This window comes from Eulemur rufifrons, chromosome 28, assembly GCF_041146395.1.
Source record: "Eulemur rufifrons isolate Redbay chromosome 28, OSU_ERuf_1, whole genome shotgun sequence".
NCBI classification, from domain to species: Eukaryota; Metazoa; Chordata; class Mammalia; order Primates; family Lemuridae; genus Eulemur; species Eulemur rufifrons.
The window spans coordinates 23061880-23084990 of record NC_091010.1 but is presented as its reverse complement, the minus strand read 5'-3'; the positions used below and the strand labels follow the sequence as shown (position 1 = coordinate 23084990).

At 38.7% G+C, this 23111-nt stretch overlaps 1 protein-coding gene across 2 annotated transcripts; it reads left to right on the top strand.

Annotated features, from left to right (window-relative positions):
• On the top strand, positions 1-21396 carry DDX21 (DExD-box helicase 21). Of its 2 annotated transcripts, XM_069460069.1 has the most exons (15): positions 1-128; positions 2144-2587; positions 3862-3937; positions 4914-5092; positions 6353-6470; positions 7801-7986; positions 9302-9447; positions 10209-10358; positions 10846-11007; positions 13275-13394; positions 14321-14394; positions 16302-16461; positions 16614-16748; positions 19023-19067; positions 19915-21396. In XM_069460069.1, exons 1-15 carry the CDS (start codon positions 42-44, stop codon positions 20182-20184), a joined length of 2352 nt encoding a protein of 783 aa, XP_069316170.1. In that variant the 5' UTR covers positions 1-41; the 3' UTR covers positions 20185-21396. The 2 variants fall into 2 exon arrangements, with proteins under 2 accessions (XP_069316170.1, XP_069316171.1); XM_069460070.1 differs by lacking the exon at positions 10846-11007.
• Positions 21397-23111: the final 1715 nt, after the last annotated feature.

Sequence of the window (23111 nt, the reverse complement as noted above, 5' to 3'; positions counted from 1 at the left end):
GGTTGAGGAGACCGGTCGGCCTGAGCAGCTTGTGCTGAATAATGCCGGGAAAACTCCGTAGTGACGCCGGTTTGGAATCAGACACAGCCGTGAAAAAAGTAGAGATGCTGCGAAAGCAAGCTGAGAAGGTGATACCGAGGGACCTGGGGCAAGGCCGGGCCAGGGCCGGGGCGCTGAGAAGAGCGGGGTCCTGTGGTACGAGAGAAGTGTTCAGGCTGGGAACGTGTAGCGCGTGGCGAGGAGCAGCACGTCCAGAGCCCAGGCGTGGGTCTCGGCAAGCGGTGCCCAAGAGTAGTGCTCTCCCGGGCCAGTGGGCGCGTTGCCGGTCGGACAGAGCTGGGTCCGCCGCACGCCGACCTCTTTCGGCTTTTACCTAACCACCGGTCCCGGGAGCTCTGGCCTAGAGGCCCGATCGGACAAGGGAGAGGGCTGAGTGTCCCACGTGGTCCTTGGCGACCGGCACCCTGTGCGCAAAGTTAGACGTTCACACTTAGGCCGCATGTTCTTGGATCAGACTTAACTCGCGGTGTGAGCGTGCGCGAAGGGAATTCTAAATCAAGTCAAAGTAGGGACTGAAGCTTTATACTAGCGAGATCTTAATTAACCTCATCTGCGCACGTGGGCGGCGTCTGCAGTGATGTTCTTTTTACCACTAGTAAGGGAAGTACAGTTTTCCGGTAAGTAACCCTTAGAAGGTGACGTAATTCAGTTCCTCTTAGCATTTATTGACCAGATTTCTCATGGAGATATGAAGACCTGTTGTGGTTGCTAACTATACACCATATTTTTTTAATAGAGGCCGACAGTGTGCATTACGTCTTAAAGTACCTTGACAGCCGTCTGCATCTTTGCTGTTGCTTCCCTAGATAGTAATTTAACTTGTGACTGTGTCTGTTCTGAGGTAAAGTCAGTGGGGACAAAGACTGTTCCTTAACTTGCATTGTACGTGATTTAGAATTTTCTTTCCTTGTTGTTTTTGTCTTTTTGATGTAGAGCTCTTACACCAGCAATATTATGGCATTGTAGGAAGCTGCGGGAGGGCAAATTTGTACCCACTGGGTGGGGAGGTAGTGGTCAGAATGTGTTCAATGTGTTCAAAATGTGGGATGCTCAAATCAAAAGGGACATGACCAAACTGCATTACATTCCAAAAGAGACCGCCAGAATGGGAAACTCACTCTTACTTATTTGTTGGAACTAAGGGATGAAAGAACTGAAATCTTGAGGGGAGACTAGTTTGTTTTTCATATATCTGAAGGGTGGTCATGTGGCAGAGAGATTACCCTTAATTTGTGATTTGAAAGCAGAGGCAAGTCCTGAAGTTTCAGGGAGGCAGATTTTAGCTCAATATAATAGTCTCCATACTTCTGGGATTGGCATGGGACCCTGCTAAAAAGGTTCTTAGGAGGCTACACTGCCTAATTGTTTTTGTAACATGAAGAGTTGGAGAGGATCAGAAATTTCAGATAGGATCCATAGTCATGTCTGCTTTGGTTTTGAGGTTTCACCCCTTCCATATCCTTGTAACTTGTGCATATATTTTGCTTTACTTTAAATTAGGTACTTTTTTTTTTTACACATAGGATGATAGATTGTGAATTTTTATAGCTTTTTGTTTCATAAAGTGTCTTTATGTAAATCCATTTCATCTTGTGAGATAGGCAAGACACAGATACTGTGAATTCCAGTTTTACCTGGAATTTTAGCAGGGAGAAAGAAAAATCTGTTTTAGCATCATTTGTCTGTGGACATATATGGGCTTATTGCCCTATAAGAATTAATTTTGGACTTGATCACTTTCTATAGTATTTAGTTTAGAGGCTGTTGGAGTATCTAATGAGCTACTCCAAGTCCCTTACGAAAATCTGGTTTTATAATTGTTCAACCACATGACTTCGATAGTTACTAAGAGGTATTTTTGATTTTGTTGGTATATACTTATCTCCATATAGCTGAAAAATGGTACTAAAAAAACATAGTTTGATTTTTAGTTTATGACAAAGTTGCAAGTATAAATGTTGAAATGCCCCAAAATTTTGTTCATCATAATTGACAATGATCTTGAAATAGTCCAGAATTGATAAATTACACAAATGTATAAATGCCTTGTTTAGGGTTTGTGTTTTCTTTGTTAATTTTTTAGAAAGAAAGAAGGGAGAAGCCAAAATCGAGTAAGACTGAAGAGGCAGAAGAAGAGGCAGAAACTATTCCCCCCAAAGCTAAACAAATTAAAAAGAAAGCAGGACCTTCTGAGGTTGACATGAACTCTCCTAAATCCAAAAAGGCAAAAAAGAAAGAGGAGCCAACTCAAGATGACATTGTTTCTCCGAAAACCAAAAGTGTGAAAAAGAAAAAGGAGCCCTTGGAAAAGAAAGTTGTTTCTCCTAAAACCAAAAATACAATCAGTGAGGAGCCTTCTGAAGAAGAAATAGGTGCTTCTAAGCCCAAGAGGATGAAGAAAGAAAAGGAAGTGAATGGAGAAATAGGAGAGAAGAACCCAGAACTGAAGAATGGATTCTCTCATTCTGAACCTGACTCTAACTCCAGTGAAGCTGCCAGTGAAGAAAGTAACAGTGAGATAGAGCAGGTAAAGTTTCACTTTAAGGATAGAATGTATCTTTCGTTGTTGTTTCTGATAAATAAGTAGGTAATTGCTACACCTAACTATTTAACAGTAGGAGAAAATTGGATCTGTCACCACCTCATGGGTGGGGCTGTGGGGGAATACCTTGAGGTGCAGAGTGAGATTTCATCTTAAAAATTACATGGTGTCAGAATGCCTCCTCTGCAAATATGCAGATCTATTCAAGCTTAGTGATGGTCTTGGTCTGCTTATTTGCAAGTCAGACATCAACAGGAGAAATATAGCTATATAAATGGATCCTAGTTTCCCTCTAAGAGGTTTAACCAAATAAATCATAATTAAGTGGAACCACTGAAAAGGTGCTTGCTTGATTGCATAAATCTTTTTGTTTAGGCCATTAACTAACCTGAGTTGAAAAGGATGATTAAATGTTTGTTCAGAACCTAATTTCCGTTATCTTTTAGAAACTTAGTCATGGAAGAAAAATCCTAATGCTAATTTTCTATTTGCCATAGGTCATGATCAATATTTATAATATTTTTCCTGATTATAAAAAAATATGATTTAGAGAATTTAGGAAAATGTAGAAATTTATAAAAAATAAAAACGATCCCTAGAATTTCAGCATGCATTCATTCAGTAAATATTAAGCATTTTTCAAGTACAGAGGTAATCTGTTGTTAAATTTTGTTGTTAACGTGCAGTACTTTTTATGTATACATCTATTATTTTTTAATCAGATTAAGATTGTACTATATGCCATGTTGTATCCTGACTTTTCTGTTTTTGTATAAGCATTTTCCCATTTTTAAATATTAAGTATGTTTAATGGTTATATAATCCATCATATAAATGTTTAGAAATTCATTTAATTACTCCTTTTGCTGAGCATTCAAATTTTTTACTATCAAATAATGCCACAGTGACCACTAACTGATAAATGCTTGTCCCTTATTTTCTATGGACATGTGTATACAAGAGATGGTGTGGAAAATAGTTCCTAGTTGAGACAATCTGCCTTTACTAGTCATACATAATATATGTGCAGTATATATTTGCTATAGATTTTTCTTTTGTTAGGATTTTATAGATTATTTCCTTTTTAGGTCTCAATTTGCATACCAAGGTTTTTGTGTCTTTTTGGTCAATTTTAAACTGATGTGTTGAGAATAGTTGCTTTTGAATAGCTTTTTTTTTTGTCCCTTTCTTAGAAGGCTTCTCTGTATTAACTTGTATGGGTAGTTCTTGATTTCTTTCTGTGGCCCTTTACTTGATAGGAAATACCTGTGGAACAAAAAGAAGGAGCTTTCTCTAATTTTCCCATATCTGAAGAGACTGTTAAGCTTCTCAAAGGTAATATTCTTGGAAATATTGTACAGTGTTAGAACATACTATTTTAAAGTGTTCTACTGTTTTTGTTGAGATGAGCCAAGACATATTCTTAATGTAGGATAGATAATCTGTATGTAACCATATAATGAAATAGGCCTGTATATTCAGTATAGGACTATTGTAGTGATGATCTTTGCTGCCTGTGAAGCAAGTGATTAAAATTTATTTAATACAATATGTATATTCAGAAATATAATGACTGATAGTGCTAGTGAAATTAAACAATTAGTTGATACCATCTTGGGGTGTTTTTTTTTAATCCTCTTCCACTTCTTCAGGCATCTCTAGGTTAATGACACCAGCCTGACTCAACTCATCTTAACAGTCTGTGAAACTAGCTAGGTAGTTACAGATGCTCAACTAGGTGCTTTTTAAATCAGGTGCAGCAAAGTCTGGACTGCAGAGCACCAAATTTTCAGGTTTATCTTGGCCTATGGAAGAAATTTCATGACAACTTAATCTGTTAAAATAATAAATAGTAATATAATTTGGTACTATAAGTATTGGTGATATTTTGTAATCAGGTTCTTTATCAGAATATATTTGAGGTAATCCTAGCACTTTGGGAGGCCAACGGGGGAGGATTGCTTGAGGTCAGGAGTTTGAGAGCAGCCTGAGTGAGAGTGAGATCCTGTCTCTACTAAAAATAGAAAAAACTAGCTGGGTGTGGTGGTGTGTGCCTATAATCCTAACCTCTCAGGAGGCTGAGGCAGGAGGATCGCTTGAGCCCAGCAGTTTGAGGTTGTTGTGAGCTAGGCTGATGCACTCTAGCCCAGGATAAAATAAGAATGTATTTTATCCTAACTTTGTAGATGTTGACCAAAAGGTAGAATTCCTTAATTCTGCAGGACCAGAAGCATGAGTATGCTTCAGTCCCTCAGTGTGGCTGTTATTTTAAGAATTGCATTATCCGGTAACACAGTTCATTTGTTCACAGGCCGAGGGGTGACCTTCTTGTTTCCCATACAAGCAAAGACTTTCCATCATGTCTACAGTGGGAAGGACTTAGTTGCACAGGCGCGGACAGGAACTGGGAAGACATTCTCCTTTGCCATCCCTTTGATTGAGAAACTTCAGGGAGAACTGCAAGAGAGGAAAAGAGGTCGTTCCCCTAAGGTAACTAAACACATAACTCAGGGGCTCCAAATCAACATAGGAAAAAACATCTCTTGGGCTTTGTTTATATACCCCACTATTTTTTATTGTGTTCTTATAGTCACCCCATTATATTTACTGTGGGCCTTTTTCTGAAGGGTAAACCAGGATAATTTTTAAGACTGTTGGCCACAAACTCTGTATATGTAAATGTTGTAATTTGTCCCATGGTTGTGATCATGTAAATTAATAAGCTCATCATATTCCCTTCAAACAGTTAGTTGTCCCTGGGACTCACAGCATTGGTCAAGTGTCTTTGACCATTTTTGCTTAGATGGAGAAAGCATTTGTAGTAGAGAAGGATGAATAGAAGGAAGGCACTCAGAGAGGTGAAGAGGCCAAGGCCCCTTATCAGGATGGTGTTCACTGGGCTCATTTCTAGAGAACCTGGCATTTAACAAACTTTAACCTCACTGATAAACCTGGGATGTCCATGTTGTCACATTGGTTGTGGGTTCTTGCAGTTGTCTTTCTGTGCATACCTCACTTGCTCACTGGCCTTCCAGTGTTGATGCTCCCCCCATCATTAATTCATTTGTTTACTGCTGTGTCCCTAGCACCTGGAATAGTACCGCCTGGCACATAGTAGATGGTCACTAAATATCTTTTGGATGAATGTATTAGATTGTCCTTAAGTCATATTTGTTTCATACTGTTACCCTGTTCAAGGATCTATAGTAGTTTCATGTATGTCTTGGATCAAACAGACTGCTGTAGGAGTCAAAGCCTCTTTCAGTTTTGGCCTTACGTTATTACCTAACTTTTTTCTCCTTTAAATTCACTATAATGTAGAAGTTACCTATAGGTTTGGGGGCCCAATTGCCTGAAGGCATATAAAGTATTTAGTGGAGCCTGTAAAAGCACAAATATTAGCTAATATTACCATCATCAGTACTATTCCTTGCTCAGGTTGTTCTTTTCTTGGAATGCTATTCCTTGAGGACTAGTAGCTCCATGAAACTTTTCCCAATTTCTCCAGCCTGCTGGAGTACCATACATTTGGGCATCTACTTCTCTTCTGATAGGTAAGACCTGGTCACAGGCCTTCCTTAGGGAGTATATTTGTCAGAACCATATTATATTTGTGATCCTTCCATACATATAGTGCATTGTAAAGCACAGAATAGATGTTTTGAGAATACTTGTTAGGATGAACTGAACTTTCTTGTGAATTCCAAATTGATTAAGAAACAACTGAATTCAATTATTTTTCCTTTCCAGGTACTAGTTCTTGCACCTACAAGAGAGTTGGCAAATCAAGTAAGCAAAGACTTTAGTGACATCACAAAAAAGTTGGCAGTGGCCTGTTTTTATGGTGGAACCCCCTATGGAGGTCAAAGTAAGTAAATTTAAAAGTGAGGAAAAGAAAATGCCATCTATTGTTGGATATCCTGATTGGATTTCTTCTGGCTTTGACATCTGGCTTCTTTACCTTGTAGTCATTTAAACATGATCAGGAACATCATCCTGCATGATGATGAGCAAATCCTGTTTATGGTTCTTAGGACTTTTGTGTTATCTATCTATATTTTTAGCTAAAGGCTACAAAGGTAACTTATTGAACCCAAGACAACAGCATCCAGATGGGTCCTGGGAACCAGAAAGTCAGAATTTAAGATTATTCTTTTTATCAGTCTGGACCTTGGGTTTCTGCCCTTTTTTTTGCATTCTTGCCTCTTTCTTGCATAGACAGGCTTTCTTTGCTTGGGGCCCAAGGCCCAAATATTACAGCCCTGCTCTAATATTCCATTACTTGCCAGTTCAAAACCGTGGAGCTTTATTATGGAGAGCAGATATATAAATCAGGAAGGGATTTAAGGCATTAAAAAACAGCTTTGGCACACAAAGCTCATGATTGTGTCTTTCTAGCTGTGGTGGAATGAACGTAGGGTTTGGCATCAGAAGGACCTGAATCTGGACTCTGCTCACAGAGTAGCTGTGGTGTTCAAGTTCAAACTGCTTAATTTTTCTGCCCTTTGGTTTCCTCATCTGTGAAACAGGATTACTACACCTACCCTGCAGGGGTATTGTGAAGATTGGATTGGATAATGTATGTAAAGTGCCTAATGAGATCCCTAGACTGCAATAGCAACTCAGTAAAACCATCTCATCCCATTTATATTGAACTACATTTTTCACAATGTCTTTATACCTTTTTGGAATATTTGCCCTTCCATCTCCTGTCTGATCATCCCTATACCTGTTTACATTATAGAAAGCTACTATTGGCTGGGCATGGTGGCTCACGCCTCTAATCCTAGCACTCTGAGAGGCCGAGGCGGGCGGATTGTTTGAGCTCAGGAGTTTGAGACCCGCCTGAGCAAGAGTGAGATGCCCATCTCTACTAAAAATAGAAGAAAAATTAGCCAGTTAACTAAAAATAGAAACAAGAATTAGTGTGGTGACTCACACCTGTAGTCTCAGCTCCTCAGGAGGCTGAGGCAGGAGGATTGGTAGAGTCCAGGAGTTTGAGGTTGCTGTGAGCTAGGCTAACGGTACTCACTCTAGCCAGGGCAACAAATGAGACTCTATCTCCAAAACAAAACATATTACTTTGTACTTGGTAGTTGTATAATAAATATTTTGGAATGACAATACATTCTGATACCCTACACTGATAAAAGACTTATTAAAAACCCAGAAAATCTTGTCATTGGTGCTCTTTATAGTTGAACGCATGCGGAATGGGATTGATATCCTGGTTGGGACACCAGGTCGCATCAAAGACCACTTACAGAATGGCAAGCTAGATCTCACCAAACTTAAACATGTTGTCCTGGATGAAGTTGATCAGATGTTGGATATGGGTTTTGCTGATCAAGTGGAAGAGATTTTAAGTGTTGCATATAAAAAAGGTAAGCCCCAAATTTGAGACACTGATAAAAGGGACCGAAGGAAGGGTGATGATTAAGTGGCCTTCTAAGAGATAAATGAAGCCTTGTGAAATTGGAAGGGGACTTATTTTATTCAGACAAACTTGTATTTAAAAAAAACAGTCATGGCCAGGCACAGTGGCTCACACCTGTAATCCTAACACTTTGGGAGGCCAAGGCTGGAGGATTCCTTAAGGCCACGAGTTCAAGACCAGCCTGGGCAATAGTGAGACCCTGTCTCCACAAAAAGTTTTTAAAAATTAGCTGGGTATGGTGGTGTGTGCCTGTAGTCCCAGGATCACTTGAGCCCAGAAGTTTTAGGTTGCAGTGAGCTATGATGATGCCACTGCACTCTAGGTTGGGCATCAGCAATACCTTGTCTTAAAAAAGTTATGATTTATCACATAACTGCAGTGGGAAATACTTGGGAAAATAAAAGAAGGAAAATTCCACATTCTATTTTGCTTTTGATGTATTTCTCCCTGACTTTATATGTGTTAGTATGTATGTGTGTTAATTATAATCTGACTGTACATGTAAAAATTCAGGATGATATTCTTTTAAGTGGTTGGCCATGATTTAATTCCACTATCTGCCTATTTTTTAATTTTTTTCAATGTAAATAATTCTGTTTATAGTCATTTTCATGCAGATAGCTTCTCTCACACCTCAGTATCTGGAATTGTTTCTTTAGGATAGATTTCCAGAAGTCGGATTACTGTATTAAAATGTGTAAATAATTCATGCTCCTTGATATACATTGTCAAATTGCTCCCCAAAAGTGTTCTACAGGTTTACATTGACTTTTGAAATGTAGGAGGATGTAATGGTTCTCTTAAGTACAAACCAAATAGTAGCTGAACCCAAAGGATGAGTAGACTAGAATTCTAAATTAATAAAATATCGAGGAAGTATTGGGGAGTATAGAATCTGTTCAGGTGTTTATTATAGGTTATTTGCTTAGAAGTCTATACTGCTTAGTTACTGGGCTTCATGAATTGTCCAGGTCTTGCTACATTGGACAGATTTCCTTTGTGATTCATAAAGCCCAGTAGACAGAAAGCAAAATAAGTTTAAAGTATTTTCACTATTTCAGGGATCCTTTATATTAATTCTTTCAGCAGTATTTCTTTGCCTATTGCAAAACTGCTGTGTCTTTCATTTTTTGTGTCCTCGATGCCTGACTTGGCCTCAGGTGGTTGCTGATGATTATTGATGGACAGTGGAAGTACTAGGAGAGGTGGATACTATGTAGGCTTATTTGAATTATTCACACTGACTTTTTTTCCCCCTGAAGATTCTGAAGACAATCCCCAAACATTGCTTTTTTCTGCAACTTGCCCTCAGTGGGTATTTAATGTTGCTAAGAAATACATGAAATCTTCATATGAACAGGTGGACCTGATTGGTAAAAAGACACAGAAAACGGCAATAACTGTGGAGGTAAATCATTTATTTAGTTGCTGGAGTTAATATAAAGTTGTATATCTTTTTCTGATAATACTAAGACTGGCAAATTCACCCTTTTCCCAGATAAATAGTAAATCCATATTAAAAGCGAAGTCAAGATATATTTCTATTTGAGTTGTATATGGTATCTATGTTTCCTAAATTTGACCACCTGGTAGCCTGCTTCTATTTCATAATCATTTGGAACCTAAATCTGTGTGAATTATATAAACAGAGAAATCACACTTAGAATTTAAACACTGCAGGCAGCAGAGAAATTTAGTGCTTTGCATTGAAGCTGTTTTTATCTTTAGGTCTGATACCCAGTTAACTTCATTTCACCTGAGGAATAGACCTATATAGTAACTGACTATGGACTGCATTTTTAGTTGGATGAAAGGGCAAAACATGCAGAAACTCATCAGTTATTTGATTTCCTATGGAATCTGGGGAATGACATTTCCTTTTCCTTCATTTTCCTGGTTAAGTCAGAAAATAGATAAAGAAGCCAGATACTCTCTGGTCAAAGGGGAGAGGCACAGGGGAATAGACCATATATGGCTCTCTGCTTTAATGGTTTATTTAGTATTTTGTTTTGTTTTCTTCTCTCTAGGCAATGGTGGCAGTAGACACCTGTTGCCAGGCTAGAGCAGTTGTTTCCAGTACTAAGACATTAGATCATTAGTGTTGAGCAGATGATTTCAGGTTCCAGCAAGGTTTTACTAAATAGATTTTTTTTCTTTCTCTCTTAAAAGCATCTGGCTATCAAGTGCCACTGGACTCAGAGGGCAGCAGTGATTGGGGATGTGATCCGAGTGTATAGTGGTCATCAAGGACGCACTATCATCTTCTGTGAAACCAAGAAAGAAGCCCAGGAGCTGTCACAGAATTCAGCTATAAAGCAGGTTGGTCTTTCCCCTCATGCCTGCAAAGCTGGGGGTATCAACAGATCTTTACCTTGGACGTAACTGCTCTGGGTCTATTTTTCATTCATCCAGTGACTTCCAGTTTAGGTTACAAATGAGAGGAAGTTTCATTCAACTAATGGTCAGAGTGTACATTTTAGAGCTCAACTAATCTGTCTTGATGTCTCATCTTACAGATGAGGAAATGGTGGCTCAAATCTAGGGTTATACTGACAAAGTAGGTTTGATTGCTCTTTCTGATATTTTTAACTTCAGTAGGTATAATTGGATCCAGTTGGATTTAATGATTGAGGATTTGGAAATAATTTTGAGGTTTGTCCATTTAAGGTATACGTTTTCCCTTTTGTAATGTTTTTGTAGGAGAATCACAAAAATACACATATCTCTTACAGGCCTAATGGATGACGATAAAAAACACTTTTATTGTTGGAACTGGTGTTTTAGGTCAGTGTGTTTATTTTGGCAGGATGCTCAGTCATTACATGGAGACATTCCACAGAAGCAAAGGGAAATCACCCTGAAAGGTTTCAGAAATGGTACTTTTGGAGTTTTGGTGGCAACCAATGTTGCTGCACGTGGATTAGACATCCCTGAGGTTGATTTGGTTGTGCAGAGCTGTCCACCAAAGGTATGTGTTTTATGCTTAGATTTTATTTGCTTTTGGTTTTTTTGGGTATTAAAACAGATTGGAGATTATTGTTTATTTGCATATGATTAATAACAGCTACCTCTGAAATGCTAGGATGCTAAGGGTGATTTTAAAAATGCATGTAATTAAAATGATAAAAATTATAATTCTCAACATGGCAATTGAGTAGAAGTGCAGTCAGTGGCCAGAGGTTGGAAAGATAGCTTATGGCAACTAGTGCAATTTTGAGATGCACCTTGAAGATGGGTGTAAGAAATTACGTGGGGAAGGGTAAGATACATAAAACTGCGTGAGCTAGTGGGCAAAAGAGAATAGACCTATAATTAACAACTTCTTTTGAAGGATAGCTTCACTGGGAAAAAAGAAAAACTTCTGTGGTTAGAGATGCTTAGGTTCATGGGTTATGGGAACTTCTTGGGAAGAGCCCTGAAGTATTGTTACCATGGTATGGATAGTGCTTCAAATAAATAAAGGTTATTCTAAAGGAGCCTCTTCCAGTCACTTCCAACATGAAGACCTTGTAACCTCCCCTCAAATTGGCAAATCCTTACAATTAAAGGTTGCTTACAACAACAGGAAGAAAACTTCATGACTATGAATTCACCAGTTCTTTTTTTTTTTTTTTTTTTTTTTTTACCCTTTTTTTAGACAGGGTCTCACTCTGTTTCCCAGTCTGGAGAGGGCAGTGGCATCATCATAGTTCACTGTGACCTCAAACTCCTGGGCTCAAGTGAGCCTCCTGCCGCAGCCTCCCAAGTAACGGGGACTACAGGTGGATGCCACCATGCCCGGCTGATTTTTTTTTTTTTTTTTCCTTGTAGAGCCCCAGGGTCTTGCTATGTCCCAGCCTGGTCTTGAACTCCTGGCCTCAGTTGATCCTCCCACCTCAGCCTCCGAAAGTGCTAGGATTATAGGTGTGAGCCACTGCCCTGGCCTGAATTCACTCATTCTTTTTTTTTTTTTTTTTTTGGGACAGAGTCTTGCATTGTTGCCCAGGCTAGAGTGAGTGCCATGGTGTCAGCCTAGCTCACAGCAACCTCAAACTCCTGGGCTTGGCCGGGCGCGGTGGCTCACGCCTGTAATCCTAGCACTCTGGGAGGCCGAGGTGGGCGGATCGTTTGAGCTCAGGAGTTCGAGACCAGCCTGAGCAAGAGCGAGACCCCATCTCTACTAAAAATAGAAAGAAATTATATGGACAGCTAAAAAATATATATAGAAAAAATTAGCCGGGCATGGTGGTGCATGCCTGTAGTCCCAGCTACTCGGGAGGCTGAGACAGGAAGATCGCCTGAGCCCAGGAGTCTGAGGTTGCTGTGAGCTAGGCTGACGCCACGGCACTCACTCTAGCCTGGGCAACAGAGTGAGACTCTGTCTCAAAAAAAAAAAAAAACTCCTGGGCTTAAGGGATCTTACTAGCCTCCCGGGTAGCTGGGACTACAGGCATGCTCCACCATGCCCGGCTAATTTTTTTCTATATATATTTTAGTTGGCCAGATAATTTCTTTCTATTTTTAGTAGACACGGGGGTCTCACTCTTGCTCAGGCTGGTCTCGAACTCCCGACCTCGAGCCATCCACCCGCCTTGGCCTCCCAGAGTGCTAGGATTACAGGCGTGAGCCACTGCACCCAGCCTGAATTCACCAATTCTTAAAAAGGAAGTCCCATAAATGTGTGACATGGACATTGTTTCATGAGCCCGTAGACTTGTGTTGTCTAATATTGTGGCCACTAGCCACATGTAGCTGTTAAGCACTTGAAATGTAGGTAGTCTGAATTGATGTATGTACTGTAAGTGTAAAATATACACTGGATTTTTATATTATGCACTCTGGATTTTGAAGACTTATATAAAATATCTCAGAGACTTGTTTTATATAGAGGTAGTATAATGAAATAATAAGACTTGGCTATATTGAATTAAATAAAATATATGTATTATTAAGATTAACTTTTTCAACTTTTTAGTGTGGCGACTAGAAATTTGATAGTTGGAATTACATATTTGCATCTAGTGGATAAGCACTATTTGGATAATGTTCTTTGCAAATTTGTTTATAGGGACCACTGTAGAGGTTTTAAAAATTGCCATGTATCTTTAATTTAAAATGAAGTGCTAAGGGACCTCCTACTTTGTGCCTCCAGATATATAACCACATTTGCTAGTGTTCACTGACCTGCATAGCTGCTCAGGTGCTGGCGTCTTCTTACTGCTCAGTGTCACTCATGTATTTTATTTACTTCAATAGGATGTAGAGTCCTACATTCATCGTTCTGGGCGGACAGGTAGAGCTGGAAGGACAGGGGTTTGCATCTGCTTTTATCAGCACAAGGAAGAATATCAATTAGTACAAGTGGAACAAAAAGCGGTAAAACTATTTTCTTAGCTTTTATTCGACAAATGTTGAGTTCTTTATTCAATTTTTATTCACTCTAAATTGTTATTTTTGTTTCTAGCATGTGGCCATGACTGAAAACTTGTTAGGTACATGTTTTATGTTGTCCTATGATAATAAAACCCATTTTGTAATAACTTTGCATTTGAAAACAGTGGTCTCATTTTCATGTTTGAAAGGCAGTTTTCAACTATTCGATTATTCCTTACAGAATAATTTGAATAATTTATGTAGGTACTTCCCCCTCCAGGAGGCAGGGCTTCTCTCCACCACGCCCCCGCCCCATGCCCCCTTCCCTTGAGAGAGGACTTAGTGATTTACTTACAAAGACTAGAATATTGTGGGGAGTAAGGACTTGACAGTGGAGAAATCGGCGTACACTCCCTGGGCCAGGTGATTATGATTCACATCATCAGCGATCAGCATGTCCCCCTGGTAAGAGGTGGTGAGATAGGCTCACACCACTGTTCTTCTTCTCCAAAACACGTAACACCAGTCTAAGCTTGAGAAAAATATTAGACAACCTCAAATTGAGGAACAATTTATAAAATACCTGATGAGCGCGCCTTAAAACTGTCAAGATTATGAGAAACAAGACATGTAGTAACCAGACATGTAATAAAGCCTGGGGTTCAGTTAATAGTAATTTAGCAAAGTTGATTTCTTAGTTGAAACAAATGTACTATAGTAATGTAAGATGTTAACAATAACAGAAACTTGGTGCATGCTATGCAGGAACTCTATCTTTGTAACTTTTCTGTAAATCTAAAAGCATTCCAAAATTTATTTTTTATATGTAATAAATACATTTGGTGAATATAAAAAATCAGGGAAGTACTAATTTTGATGAAAACAATTGATGGCCATTGTTCATTAAACTACGGTTCATTTTCTTTTAGGGAATTAAGTTTAAACGAATAGGTGTCCCTTCTGCAACAGAAATAATAAAAGCTTCCAGCAAAGATGCCATTAGGTATGTTCCCTACCACCACTGTGGTTTATTTTAATGCTTGTTCTATATACTGCATGTTTTTTTTTAACAGTTGATAACCTGCTTACTATAAAAACAGACTGTGCTAAAGTAGAATATTACAAATACTTTAAAGTAAGTATCATCATTTCTATTCATCGCTGCCCAGTCTTGATGAGAGAAAACCACTACTAATATTTGATAGTTTGGTTTAATCTTGAACATTTTAAGGAATGGTAACTTAAATATGGTATAAGTGCTTCCCATCTAGCCACTGATCAGAGTGGAGAGCAGATTACATTCCATATCTACATTAATCCAGTTCCCTGCCTGGTAGAATAAGAGTTGATTCTTGAAGTTATAGTAAATATCTAGATGGTGAGGATTGGGTTAACAAACAGTGTTTGTCAGTGGAGGTGCTACTGGCGTTGCGGGCAAGAGAGTAATTTTTTGTGTGGGATTTTCCTATACATTGAAGTATCTTTAGCTGTTTAGAGTCCCTGGCTGTTGCCCCTGTGCAGCATACTCCTGGGAGTAAGTAGGGTTGGCAATAATGAAAACCAAAAACTATTTTCAACATGCCTCCTAGTGGTGAGCTACATCCTCTGCTAAAGAACCACTGAGTTTGAGCATCATTTTTACAGTGCTTTCCACAATTACTATAAATGCTTATTTAAAAAATAGGCAGTGGGGAGTCTGATCAAAGGAAATACTGGATATCAGTCAGCATGGTACTTAATCGTTCAGGGAAGTTTTGCAAATGAAAGAATTTTAATTGTGCATTTTTCAAATTTATTTTTGTATGACATACTTTTCTTTAAGTGTCCTGCAGATGGGTTTCCCTAGGGTGCCAGTTGAGGAATTAGGGGGTTAGATGGCCAGGAAGGGGAAAAGAGACAAAGATGCTGGTGGTGTAGAAAAGACAGCCTCTAGAGTGGCAGCGCTGCCACAGAGGCTACCTCATGTGGGCCTTTTATTCTTTTACTAGATGATCTCTTTCAATGTTGAGATGTGACATTTATTATTGCCAACATAATAGTGACCCCCTAACAAATGTGCATGTGGTCTCACAGAGGTGCCTATCATTTATAACCTGATTTGGGTGTCTTTTTTTCTTTTTGTTTCAGAATGGAAATAGCCGTAGTAATTTCTGATTTTTTTTTTTTTTTTTTTTTTTTTTAAGACAAGAGTTTTACTCTCTTGCCCGGGGTAGAGTGCAGTGGCGTCATCATAGCTCACTATAACCTCAAATTCCTGGGCTCAAGCAATCCTCTTGCCTCAGCCTCCCAAGTAGCTGGGAGTATAGGCACACCATGACACCTGGCCAATTTTTCTATTTTTAGTAGAGATGAGGTCTCACTCTTGCTCAGACTGGTCTCGAACTCCTGAGCTCAAGCAGTCCTGCCTCAGCCTCCCAGAGTGCTAGAATTACAGGCATGAGCCACTGCACCTGGCCTATATTTTCTGATTCTAAAAGTAACACATGCTTATTGTAAAAAAAAAAAAAAAAAAAACTAATAAATTTCAACATTATTTATCATTACATTTAATGACAGCACAACATTTTATTGTATCTGTTTTGTAGTTTATGTAAGTAGTCTATACTGATGCACATTTTAAAATTGTTTGCATTTTTATATAAGTAACACTGATGACCATCTTAATATAATTGTTTTATTATTTCCTTAGGATAAAACTTTAGGGGAGTTGGTGGTAAATTAGAATTAGATACAGTAAAAGGAATGGAATTATTATTACAGAAATGTGATTCTTGCATCAAAATGATGTGTTACACATGTGAAAGATTTGATTTGAAAGTTACTGATTTATCTTGAGGTGCTGTCGTCTTGGAAATGAAATCTATCCACTTCTATTCTGCCTCCTAACAAATATACTCAATCAAACTGTAGGCTTTTGGATTCTGTGCCTCCCACTGCCATTGGTCACTTCAAGGAATCAGCAGAGAAGCTGATAGAGGAGAAGGGAGCTGTGGAAGCCCTGGCGGCAGCACTGGCCCATATTTCAGGTGCCACGTCGGTAGACCAGCGCTCCTTGATCAACTCAGATGTGGTAAGGTTCCTTGTCACATTCCTGACACTAACATAATTTGGGCTTTGCATAGGATTTGAATTTAAGCGTCTCAGTTGTTTTCACTTCCTCCTGAAGGTGAGAAATGAAGTTTGTTTTTGAGACATTAATTTTGTTCCTCTTTTTTCCATAAGGGTTTTGTGACCATGATCTTGCGGTGCTCAATTGAAATGCCAAACATTAGTTATGCTTGGAAAGAACTTAAAGAGCAACTGGGGGAGGATGTTGATTCCAAAGTGAAGGGAATGGTCTTCCTCAAAGGCAAGCTGGTAAGGCTGGGGCCTCTTGTAACCTCGCTTTGGTTTGCTAGCTTTATGTGGGCAAGAAAACAGTATGATAGCTTCTTCCTGTTCTATGGGGTTACTGCATCTTTTCACTTTCTTGTCTTCCCTGAGCAATCTCACCCATGACCCTCAGTTGTCATTCTGTCATTGACAACTACCCTATCTATATCATCTAGCCTAAACCATTCTGCACACAGCGCTAGACTTGAAGATCCAGCTGCTTCCCTAACATGTCCACTTAGATGGCTTAATTAGTAACTTATTCAGAAACTTGAATTCAAAATCAGAATTTTAAATCTTGCTTCCCAAACCCAGTGTCTTTTCTTCTGAGTCCTGCTCCTTGGTTAATGGCATGGCCTACCACAGCAACTTTCAAGCATTTTGGTCTCATGATCTCTTTACACCCATAACAAATATTGGGGACCCCCAAAAAGCTTTTGTTTATATGGGTTACTTCTATTGATGTTTTCTGTATTAGAAATTAAACCTGGAACTCTAAGAACACAATATCGTGTTTCTTTAGCCATTAGAGCAATGCCATCATCACGTCGCATAGTGTCTAGGAAACTTCACCGTACCCTTGAGAGAACGAGCATGAATAGGGCAGATATCCAAGTATTATAATTACAGAACCCTTGAAAGATCTCAGGTTTCCAAGGATGCCTGGACTATACTTAGAGAGTGCTGGCCTAGTAAACCAAATCAGGTTTGTCTTTAGCTCGTATGCCTGACCATGTTATTTACCTCCTTAAGCAACTCCACATAACCTGTGAGTAAAGTCCCAACGCTCATATGGAGGATAAGATCCTTCATGTCCTGAACTCTGTCCCCCTTACCAGCTCCACCTCTGACTCATCACCACCAACACCCTTTATTCCAGCAATGCCAAGTATACCATGGTTTGTCTCACTCTAAGTGCATGCTGGACCTATTGTTTATTTTTTCCCCCTCCACAGTATTCTTTATGACTTTGCTTAGCTTAAAATCTTAATAAGCAGTTAGGGGCATCTGTACTTCAGAGTATTTGGGATGTAAGTTTATTTAGATAAATTTTACCTGGCTATGTTTGCTTACTGATTGAGAGCCTCAAAAACACTATGACCGGCCGGGTGTGGTAGCTCACACCTGTAATCCTAGCACTCTGAGAGGCCGAGGCAGGTGGATCATTTGAGCTCAGGAGTTTGAGATCAGCCTGAGCAAGAGCGAGATCCCCGTCTCTACTAAAAATAAAAAGAAATTATATGGACAACTAAAAATATATGTAGAAAAAATTAGCTGGGCATGGTGGCGCATGGCCTGTAGTCCAGCTGCTTGGGAGGCTGAGGCAGGAGGATCTCTTGAGCCCAGGAGTTTGAGGATGCTGTGAGCGAGGCTGACGCCATGGCACTCTAGCCCAGGCAACAGAGTGAGACTCTGTCTTAAAAAAAAAGAGAGAGAACATTATGACCTACTCAAGGGTGAAAACTGTTTTCTGGTTATCCCTATTCCTCAATAAATGCCCAGTATTATACTCTAAATGTTTAGTAAATATGTGAATGAATATTCCCATGAATGGCAAAATGCACTAGTACCTGATGATTCCTGTGTTATAATTGGGTAAATTGTTGGGTGGAAGGAGTGTTCCTCATAAATAATCAGTTAAAGACAGCAGGGAGGGGAGTGCGTGTGTCACTTAACAGGGGTGGTTTGGCCATATTTGTTGATGACTTCCTTGATTGGAAAGGATGGCACTTTAGTAATAAGATGTCCATTCATACTCTTTCACAGGAGTCTGAATTAAGGAAAACTAGAAAATTAACAATGGAAGATCACTTATTTTTTTGCTTTTAGTTAGCAGTGCCTTTCTGATAGAAGGCAGTATATTGTAGTGGCTTTAGACTATAGGTTTTAGAGCCATGCAGACCAGATTTTAAATACCTGCTCCACTTAATAGCTGTAAGGCCTTAGACAAGTCAGCTAGCCTCTCCAAGCCTGTTTCCTTAGCTATAAACTGTAGCTATTCTCTACTTGAGGGTTAGCACAGTGTGATAGTCAAGAATCTCTCTGTAGTTAGGAAATTCAAAATTGTTTTGGAGTCCTTTTTCTTCAGTATTTCTTGGCTTTCCTCTCTGCTTTTAGGAGCTACAATGTGTTGGTCTTGGTCTAAAGTTCATATAAAATTAATACCTTTTTCTCTCCCCCCCTACATAATACCTGGCCTTTTGGAGTGTCATTTAATGTTCATTGGTTGGATTAACTTCCATTTGCTTTGATTTCTAGGGTGTTTGCTTTGATGTACCTACTGCATCAGTAAAAGAAATACAGGTATTCTTTTCTCTTGGATTTTAAAGTTAACATACCTAAATTGTAAAATGTTCATTATGAAAATACAGAATAATTGGAAAACAATAGTAGTCTTCTTAATAAAAGACAACTGAGAATTAAATTTTTGTATTTTTTTTCCTCCCAGCCTTTTGTTTGTTTTTTGGGTGTTTGTTTGTTTGTTTGTTTTTGGTGACAGGGTCTCATTCTGTTGCCAAGGCTGGAGTGCAGTGGCACGATCATGGCTCAGAGACAGGGTCTCACTATGTTACTCAGGCTGGTCTCAAACTTCTGGGCTCATGTGATCCTCCCACCTTGGCCTCCCAAAGTGGTGGGATTACAGGTGTGAGCCTCCATGCCTGGCCTCTCCTCACCTTTTTATTCTGGCATTTTTGTTGTTGAGCCTGTCCATTTCTCCTTTTCCCTTTCTACAGAGTTATGAACACATCATCTCTCCTACTCCCCAGCTATGTATATCAAACAGGTTTTTATAGACATTTTAAATTGCTACATCTTTATTCAGTACTACTGTGAAAATTTATACATGATGTATGTTTTATTACCCTTGAAAGCTGTAGATGCTCTGTAGCAATTGAATTGAATAAATGATTTAATAAAGGAAGTAGTGATGAGGGCTACTTCTCACAGTGAGACGTATTTTCCCATATGTCAGGAAACTGACTTTTGGACAATGAAGGTCATTATTTTTGACCAATGACCTTTTAAGCACTTATGTTACCAACCTGGTTTTTCTTTGGAGAAATGGGGGGAGGGAGTGTTTTTCTTACGCCTTTTTAAACTAAATAGAGTAAACTTTAAAGGAGGTGAAAACAAAATCTTCTCTCAACAGGAGAAATGGCATGATTCACGACGCTGGCAGCTCTCTGTGGCCACGGAGCAACCAGAGCTGGAAGGACCACGGGAAGGATATCGAGCCTTCAGGGGTCAGCGGGAAGGCAGTCGAGGCTTCAGGGGACAGCGGGAAGGAAACAGAAACTTCAGGGGACAGCGGGACGGCAGTCGAGGCTTCAGGGGACAGCGGTCAGGAGGCGGCAACAGAAGTAATAGATCCCAAAACAAAGGCCAGAAGCGAAGTTTTAGTAAAGCATTTGGTAAATAATTAGAAGTAGAGGATCTTATAGCAAAAAGAGAATTATGTTTGGAAACAGAACTGAACATTATTTTTCATACAAAGTTACAAGCATATTGTGCTTCCTTTTGACCACTTGCCCAGTCCATCTCTTACAGACAGATAAGCTTCATCTAAATTATTTCATCTGAGCATTTTCATTTTAACTTTATTTCTACTTCTTTATCAGGTTTTCCTTTTGAAAAGGTGTTGGAAATTCATTTCACTTTTATTCTAATGCATTGTCTATAGGTTACAGGATAAAAATCAAGCATGTATCTGACTACACTTTGTAAGTTGACCTGTTTTTATACTTAAAAGTGTCTTTTAATAGTGTCCTTCCTTAAAGTAAATAAGGGAATGTAACAGTCTCTGGAGGACCACTTTGAGCCTTTGGAAGTCAAAGTTCTATAATTGGCATCCCTTGGCCACCTGCCAAACAATTAATTACTCATGTGGTTCTATAACATGTCTTCTGAGACTTAATACTGAGCAATGATTTGAAACAAGATTTCAGATTTAGCTGGGGGGGGTTGTAATACAGTGTATGCCATTGTACGCTCTAGATTTGGAGGATGTAGTAAATTCGATATAGATTACCCATTGTTACGTGCATTTTGGTACATTTTTAGCTTGTTATTATAAGGTGATTCATGCTTCTGTGAATTCTTCACAGATAGTGTATATAGAAGTACATTTTAATAGAAAGCCACTGTCTTTAAGGAATTCCAAATATATAAGATGGCTCCATAGCTTTCTTTGTAAGTAAGAAGGCTGGATAAATGGTGCTTCAATGACAATGTACTCCACTTCTTCCTATTGGAAGATTAACTTTATTTACCAAGAAGGAATTAAGGGAGGAGGGTTCACAGATGAGCATTGCTGAAAAGTATGTCACAAAAACCCACTGGAAATATTCTTCACGTGCAAGAGGGAAACAAATTCATAATTGTGGAGAGCAAAGAGAACAAGTGAAGATGCATGATTCAACATCTTTTAATGGTGAAAACTTAATGGATCATTAATGTTTCTAGAGGTTAACTTCTAGTGGGTAAGATTGAGTTTTTAGGTAGAATGATTCTTCAATTTAGTTTCTCCAATGGCTTTGTTCCTAAAGCTACTGTATAGGTGGCTTTTCTGTTAAACAGTTTCTCTACTGCAAGGTTTTTAGCTGCTTAGAGACTCCCTTTTAAGACAAACTGTATGGTTATTTTAAGTTGTTGATTTGAGGGAACTGAAGAATGTAATGTAGCCCCTGGCCAGATAACACTCTGCCCGATTTCACAGATGTTATTTCTCTGGGAAACATTCTGCATAGCACAGGAGCTTGAGAGTGGCATCGTCTTCTTGCCTTAATTCCTAGAGATTCTGTATTGGGAATCCTGGAACAAACTATGATAGGAAAATTAAAACTATGTGGTCTGTCTTGTTTTTGTTCAGTTTGAACAACTAAAAATCTTTCTAGGGTGTGGTTTCTCTCACTTAACCCAATCTTTAACTGCTGTTTTCTTCTTTCTTCTTTTTTTTTTGTGGTGCTGGGGATCAGAGGCCCGGCCAGAAGCCAGGCACACATGCTTCCTCTAACTGCTGTTTTCTTGATCACCTTGCAGTAGGGGCTCTCATAGCCAACTCAACTCCTGATCCTCGAGGCAACATCCTTTTTCTATTGGAACTTCAGGTCTATCCTTGAATCCTGACTAGGTGTTCTTGCCCTCAGTTCTCAGAATTCTCTTGGCTTTTATTCCTTGATCCACTTGTCAATTTTATCAGTCTACTCCTGGTTCCTTCATGGTTTCTCATCAAGCCAGAGGGAATTAGGGGAAGATACCTTGTGGGTTATAATTTATTAGATTCTGGTTTTGCCCAAATGATGAGTATGCTTTAATAAGAACCAGAACATTTCATGATTTGGGTAGGAATGAGTACCTTATCAAGTGGATTAAATGATATGGTACCTGTCCTTTGGGAAGGAATACCTAAAACCTTGATGTGGGTTATGGATTAGCCTAAAGAAAAATAATAAGGCATAAATCAAGAGTAATAGGGAAGAATAATAGGAATTTCACTTCACATAACTTAAGAAAAACTTAACTGTTTGAATAAATGAAACTAATGTTTCTCCTGGATTCAAATCGTATTTATAAATGTATAATGTACTCAGCTACTATTTGGTTTAAATCGACTTGGGAAATGTTACCATTTTTACTATTTTCTACAGAGAAAATATTTTCTAATTTATATATCATACAACTTGATGAACTTTAAAATTACAACCCATTTTTTAAGTTGGAGCTATCTGTGCAGCAGTTACTCTATAGTTGTACATAAAATGTTTCTACTGTAAGCTGAGTTAATGTGTAAAATACCGCCTTATGGCATAATAAAGATAGTAATACTTTGTTTTTGGTGGCTTTTAATTCATCCTGGGATATTTTGAAGATCAAGTAGGCATCTAGCATTATTTTTCTCCCTAGTTACTTATAATTTTGCACATTTATTGTATATTCTATCTCACTGATTTTTGAAATACTGTCTATGTTTTAATTGGGGACAAGTTTCTTTTTTTTCCCCTCAACTTTAAAATAGTCATTTGTTTCCATTGGAATTGCATAGAATTGACAACATTAAAATGTGTCATTGTGTGTACTCCAAGAACATGATACTGCCTGTAATTTTTTAAAAAAATTTCATTTTCAAGTAATTTTAGACTTAGAAAAATAATACAGAATTCTCACATACCCTTCACCCAGTTTCTACTAATGTGAACATTTCATATATCCATAGTATAATTATCAAAACTAGGATATTAACATTGGTACATTATTATTATTGAATTGTAGACCTAATTCAAACTTTACCGATTTTTCCACTGATGTTCTTTTTCCGTTTCTGAGTATAATCCAGGATCCAACATTGCA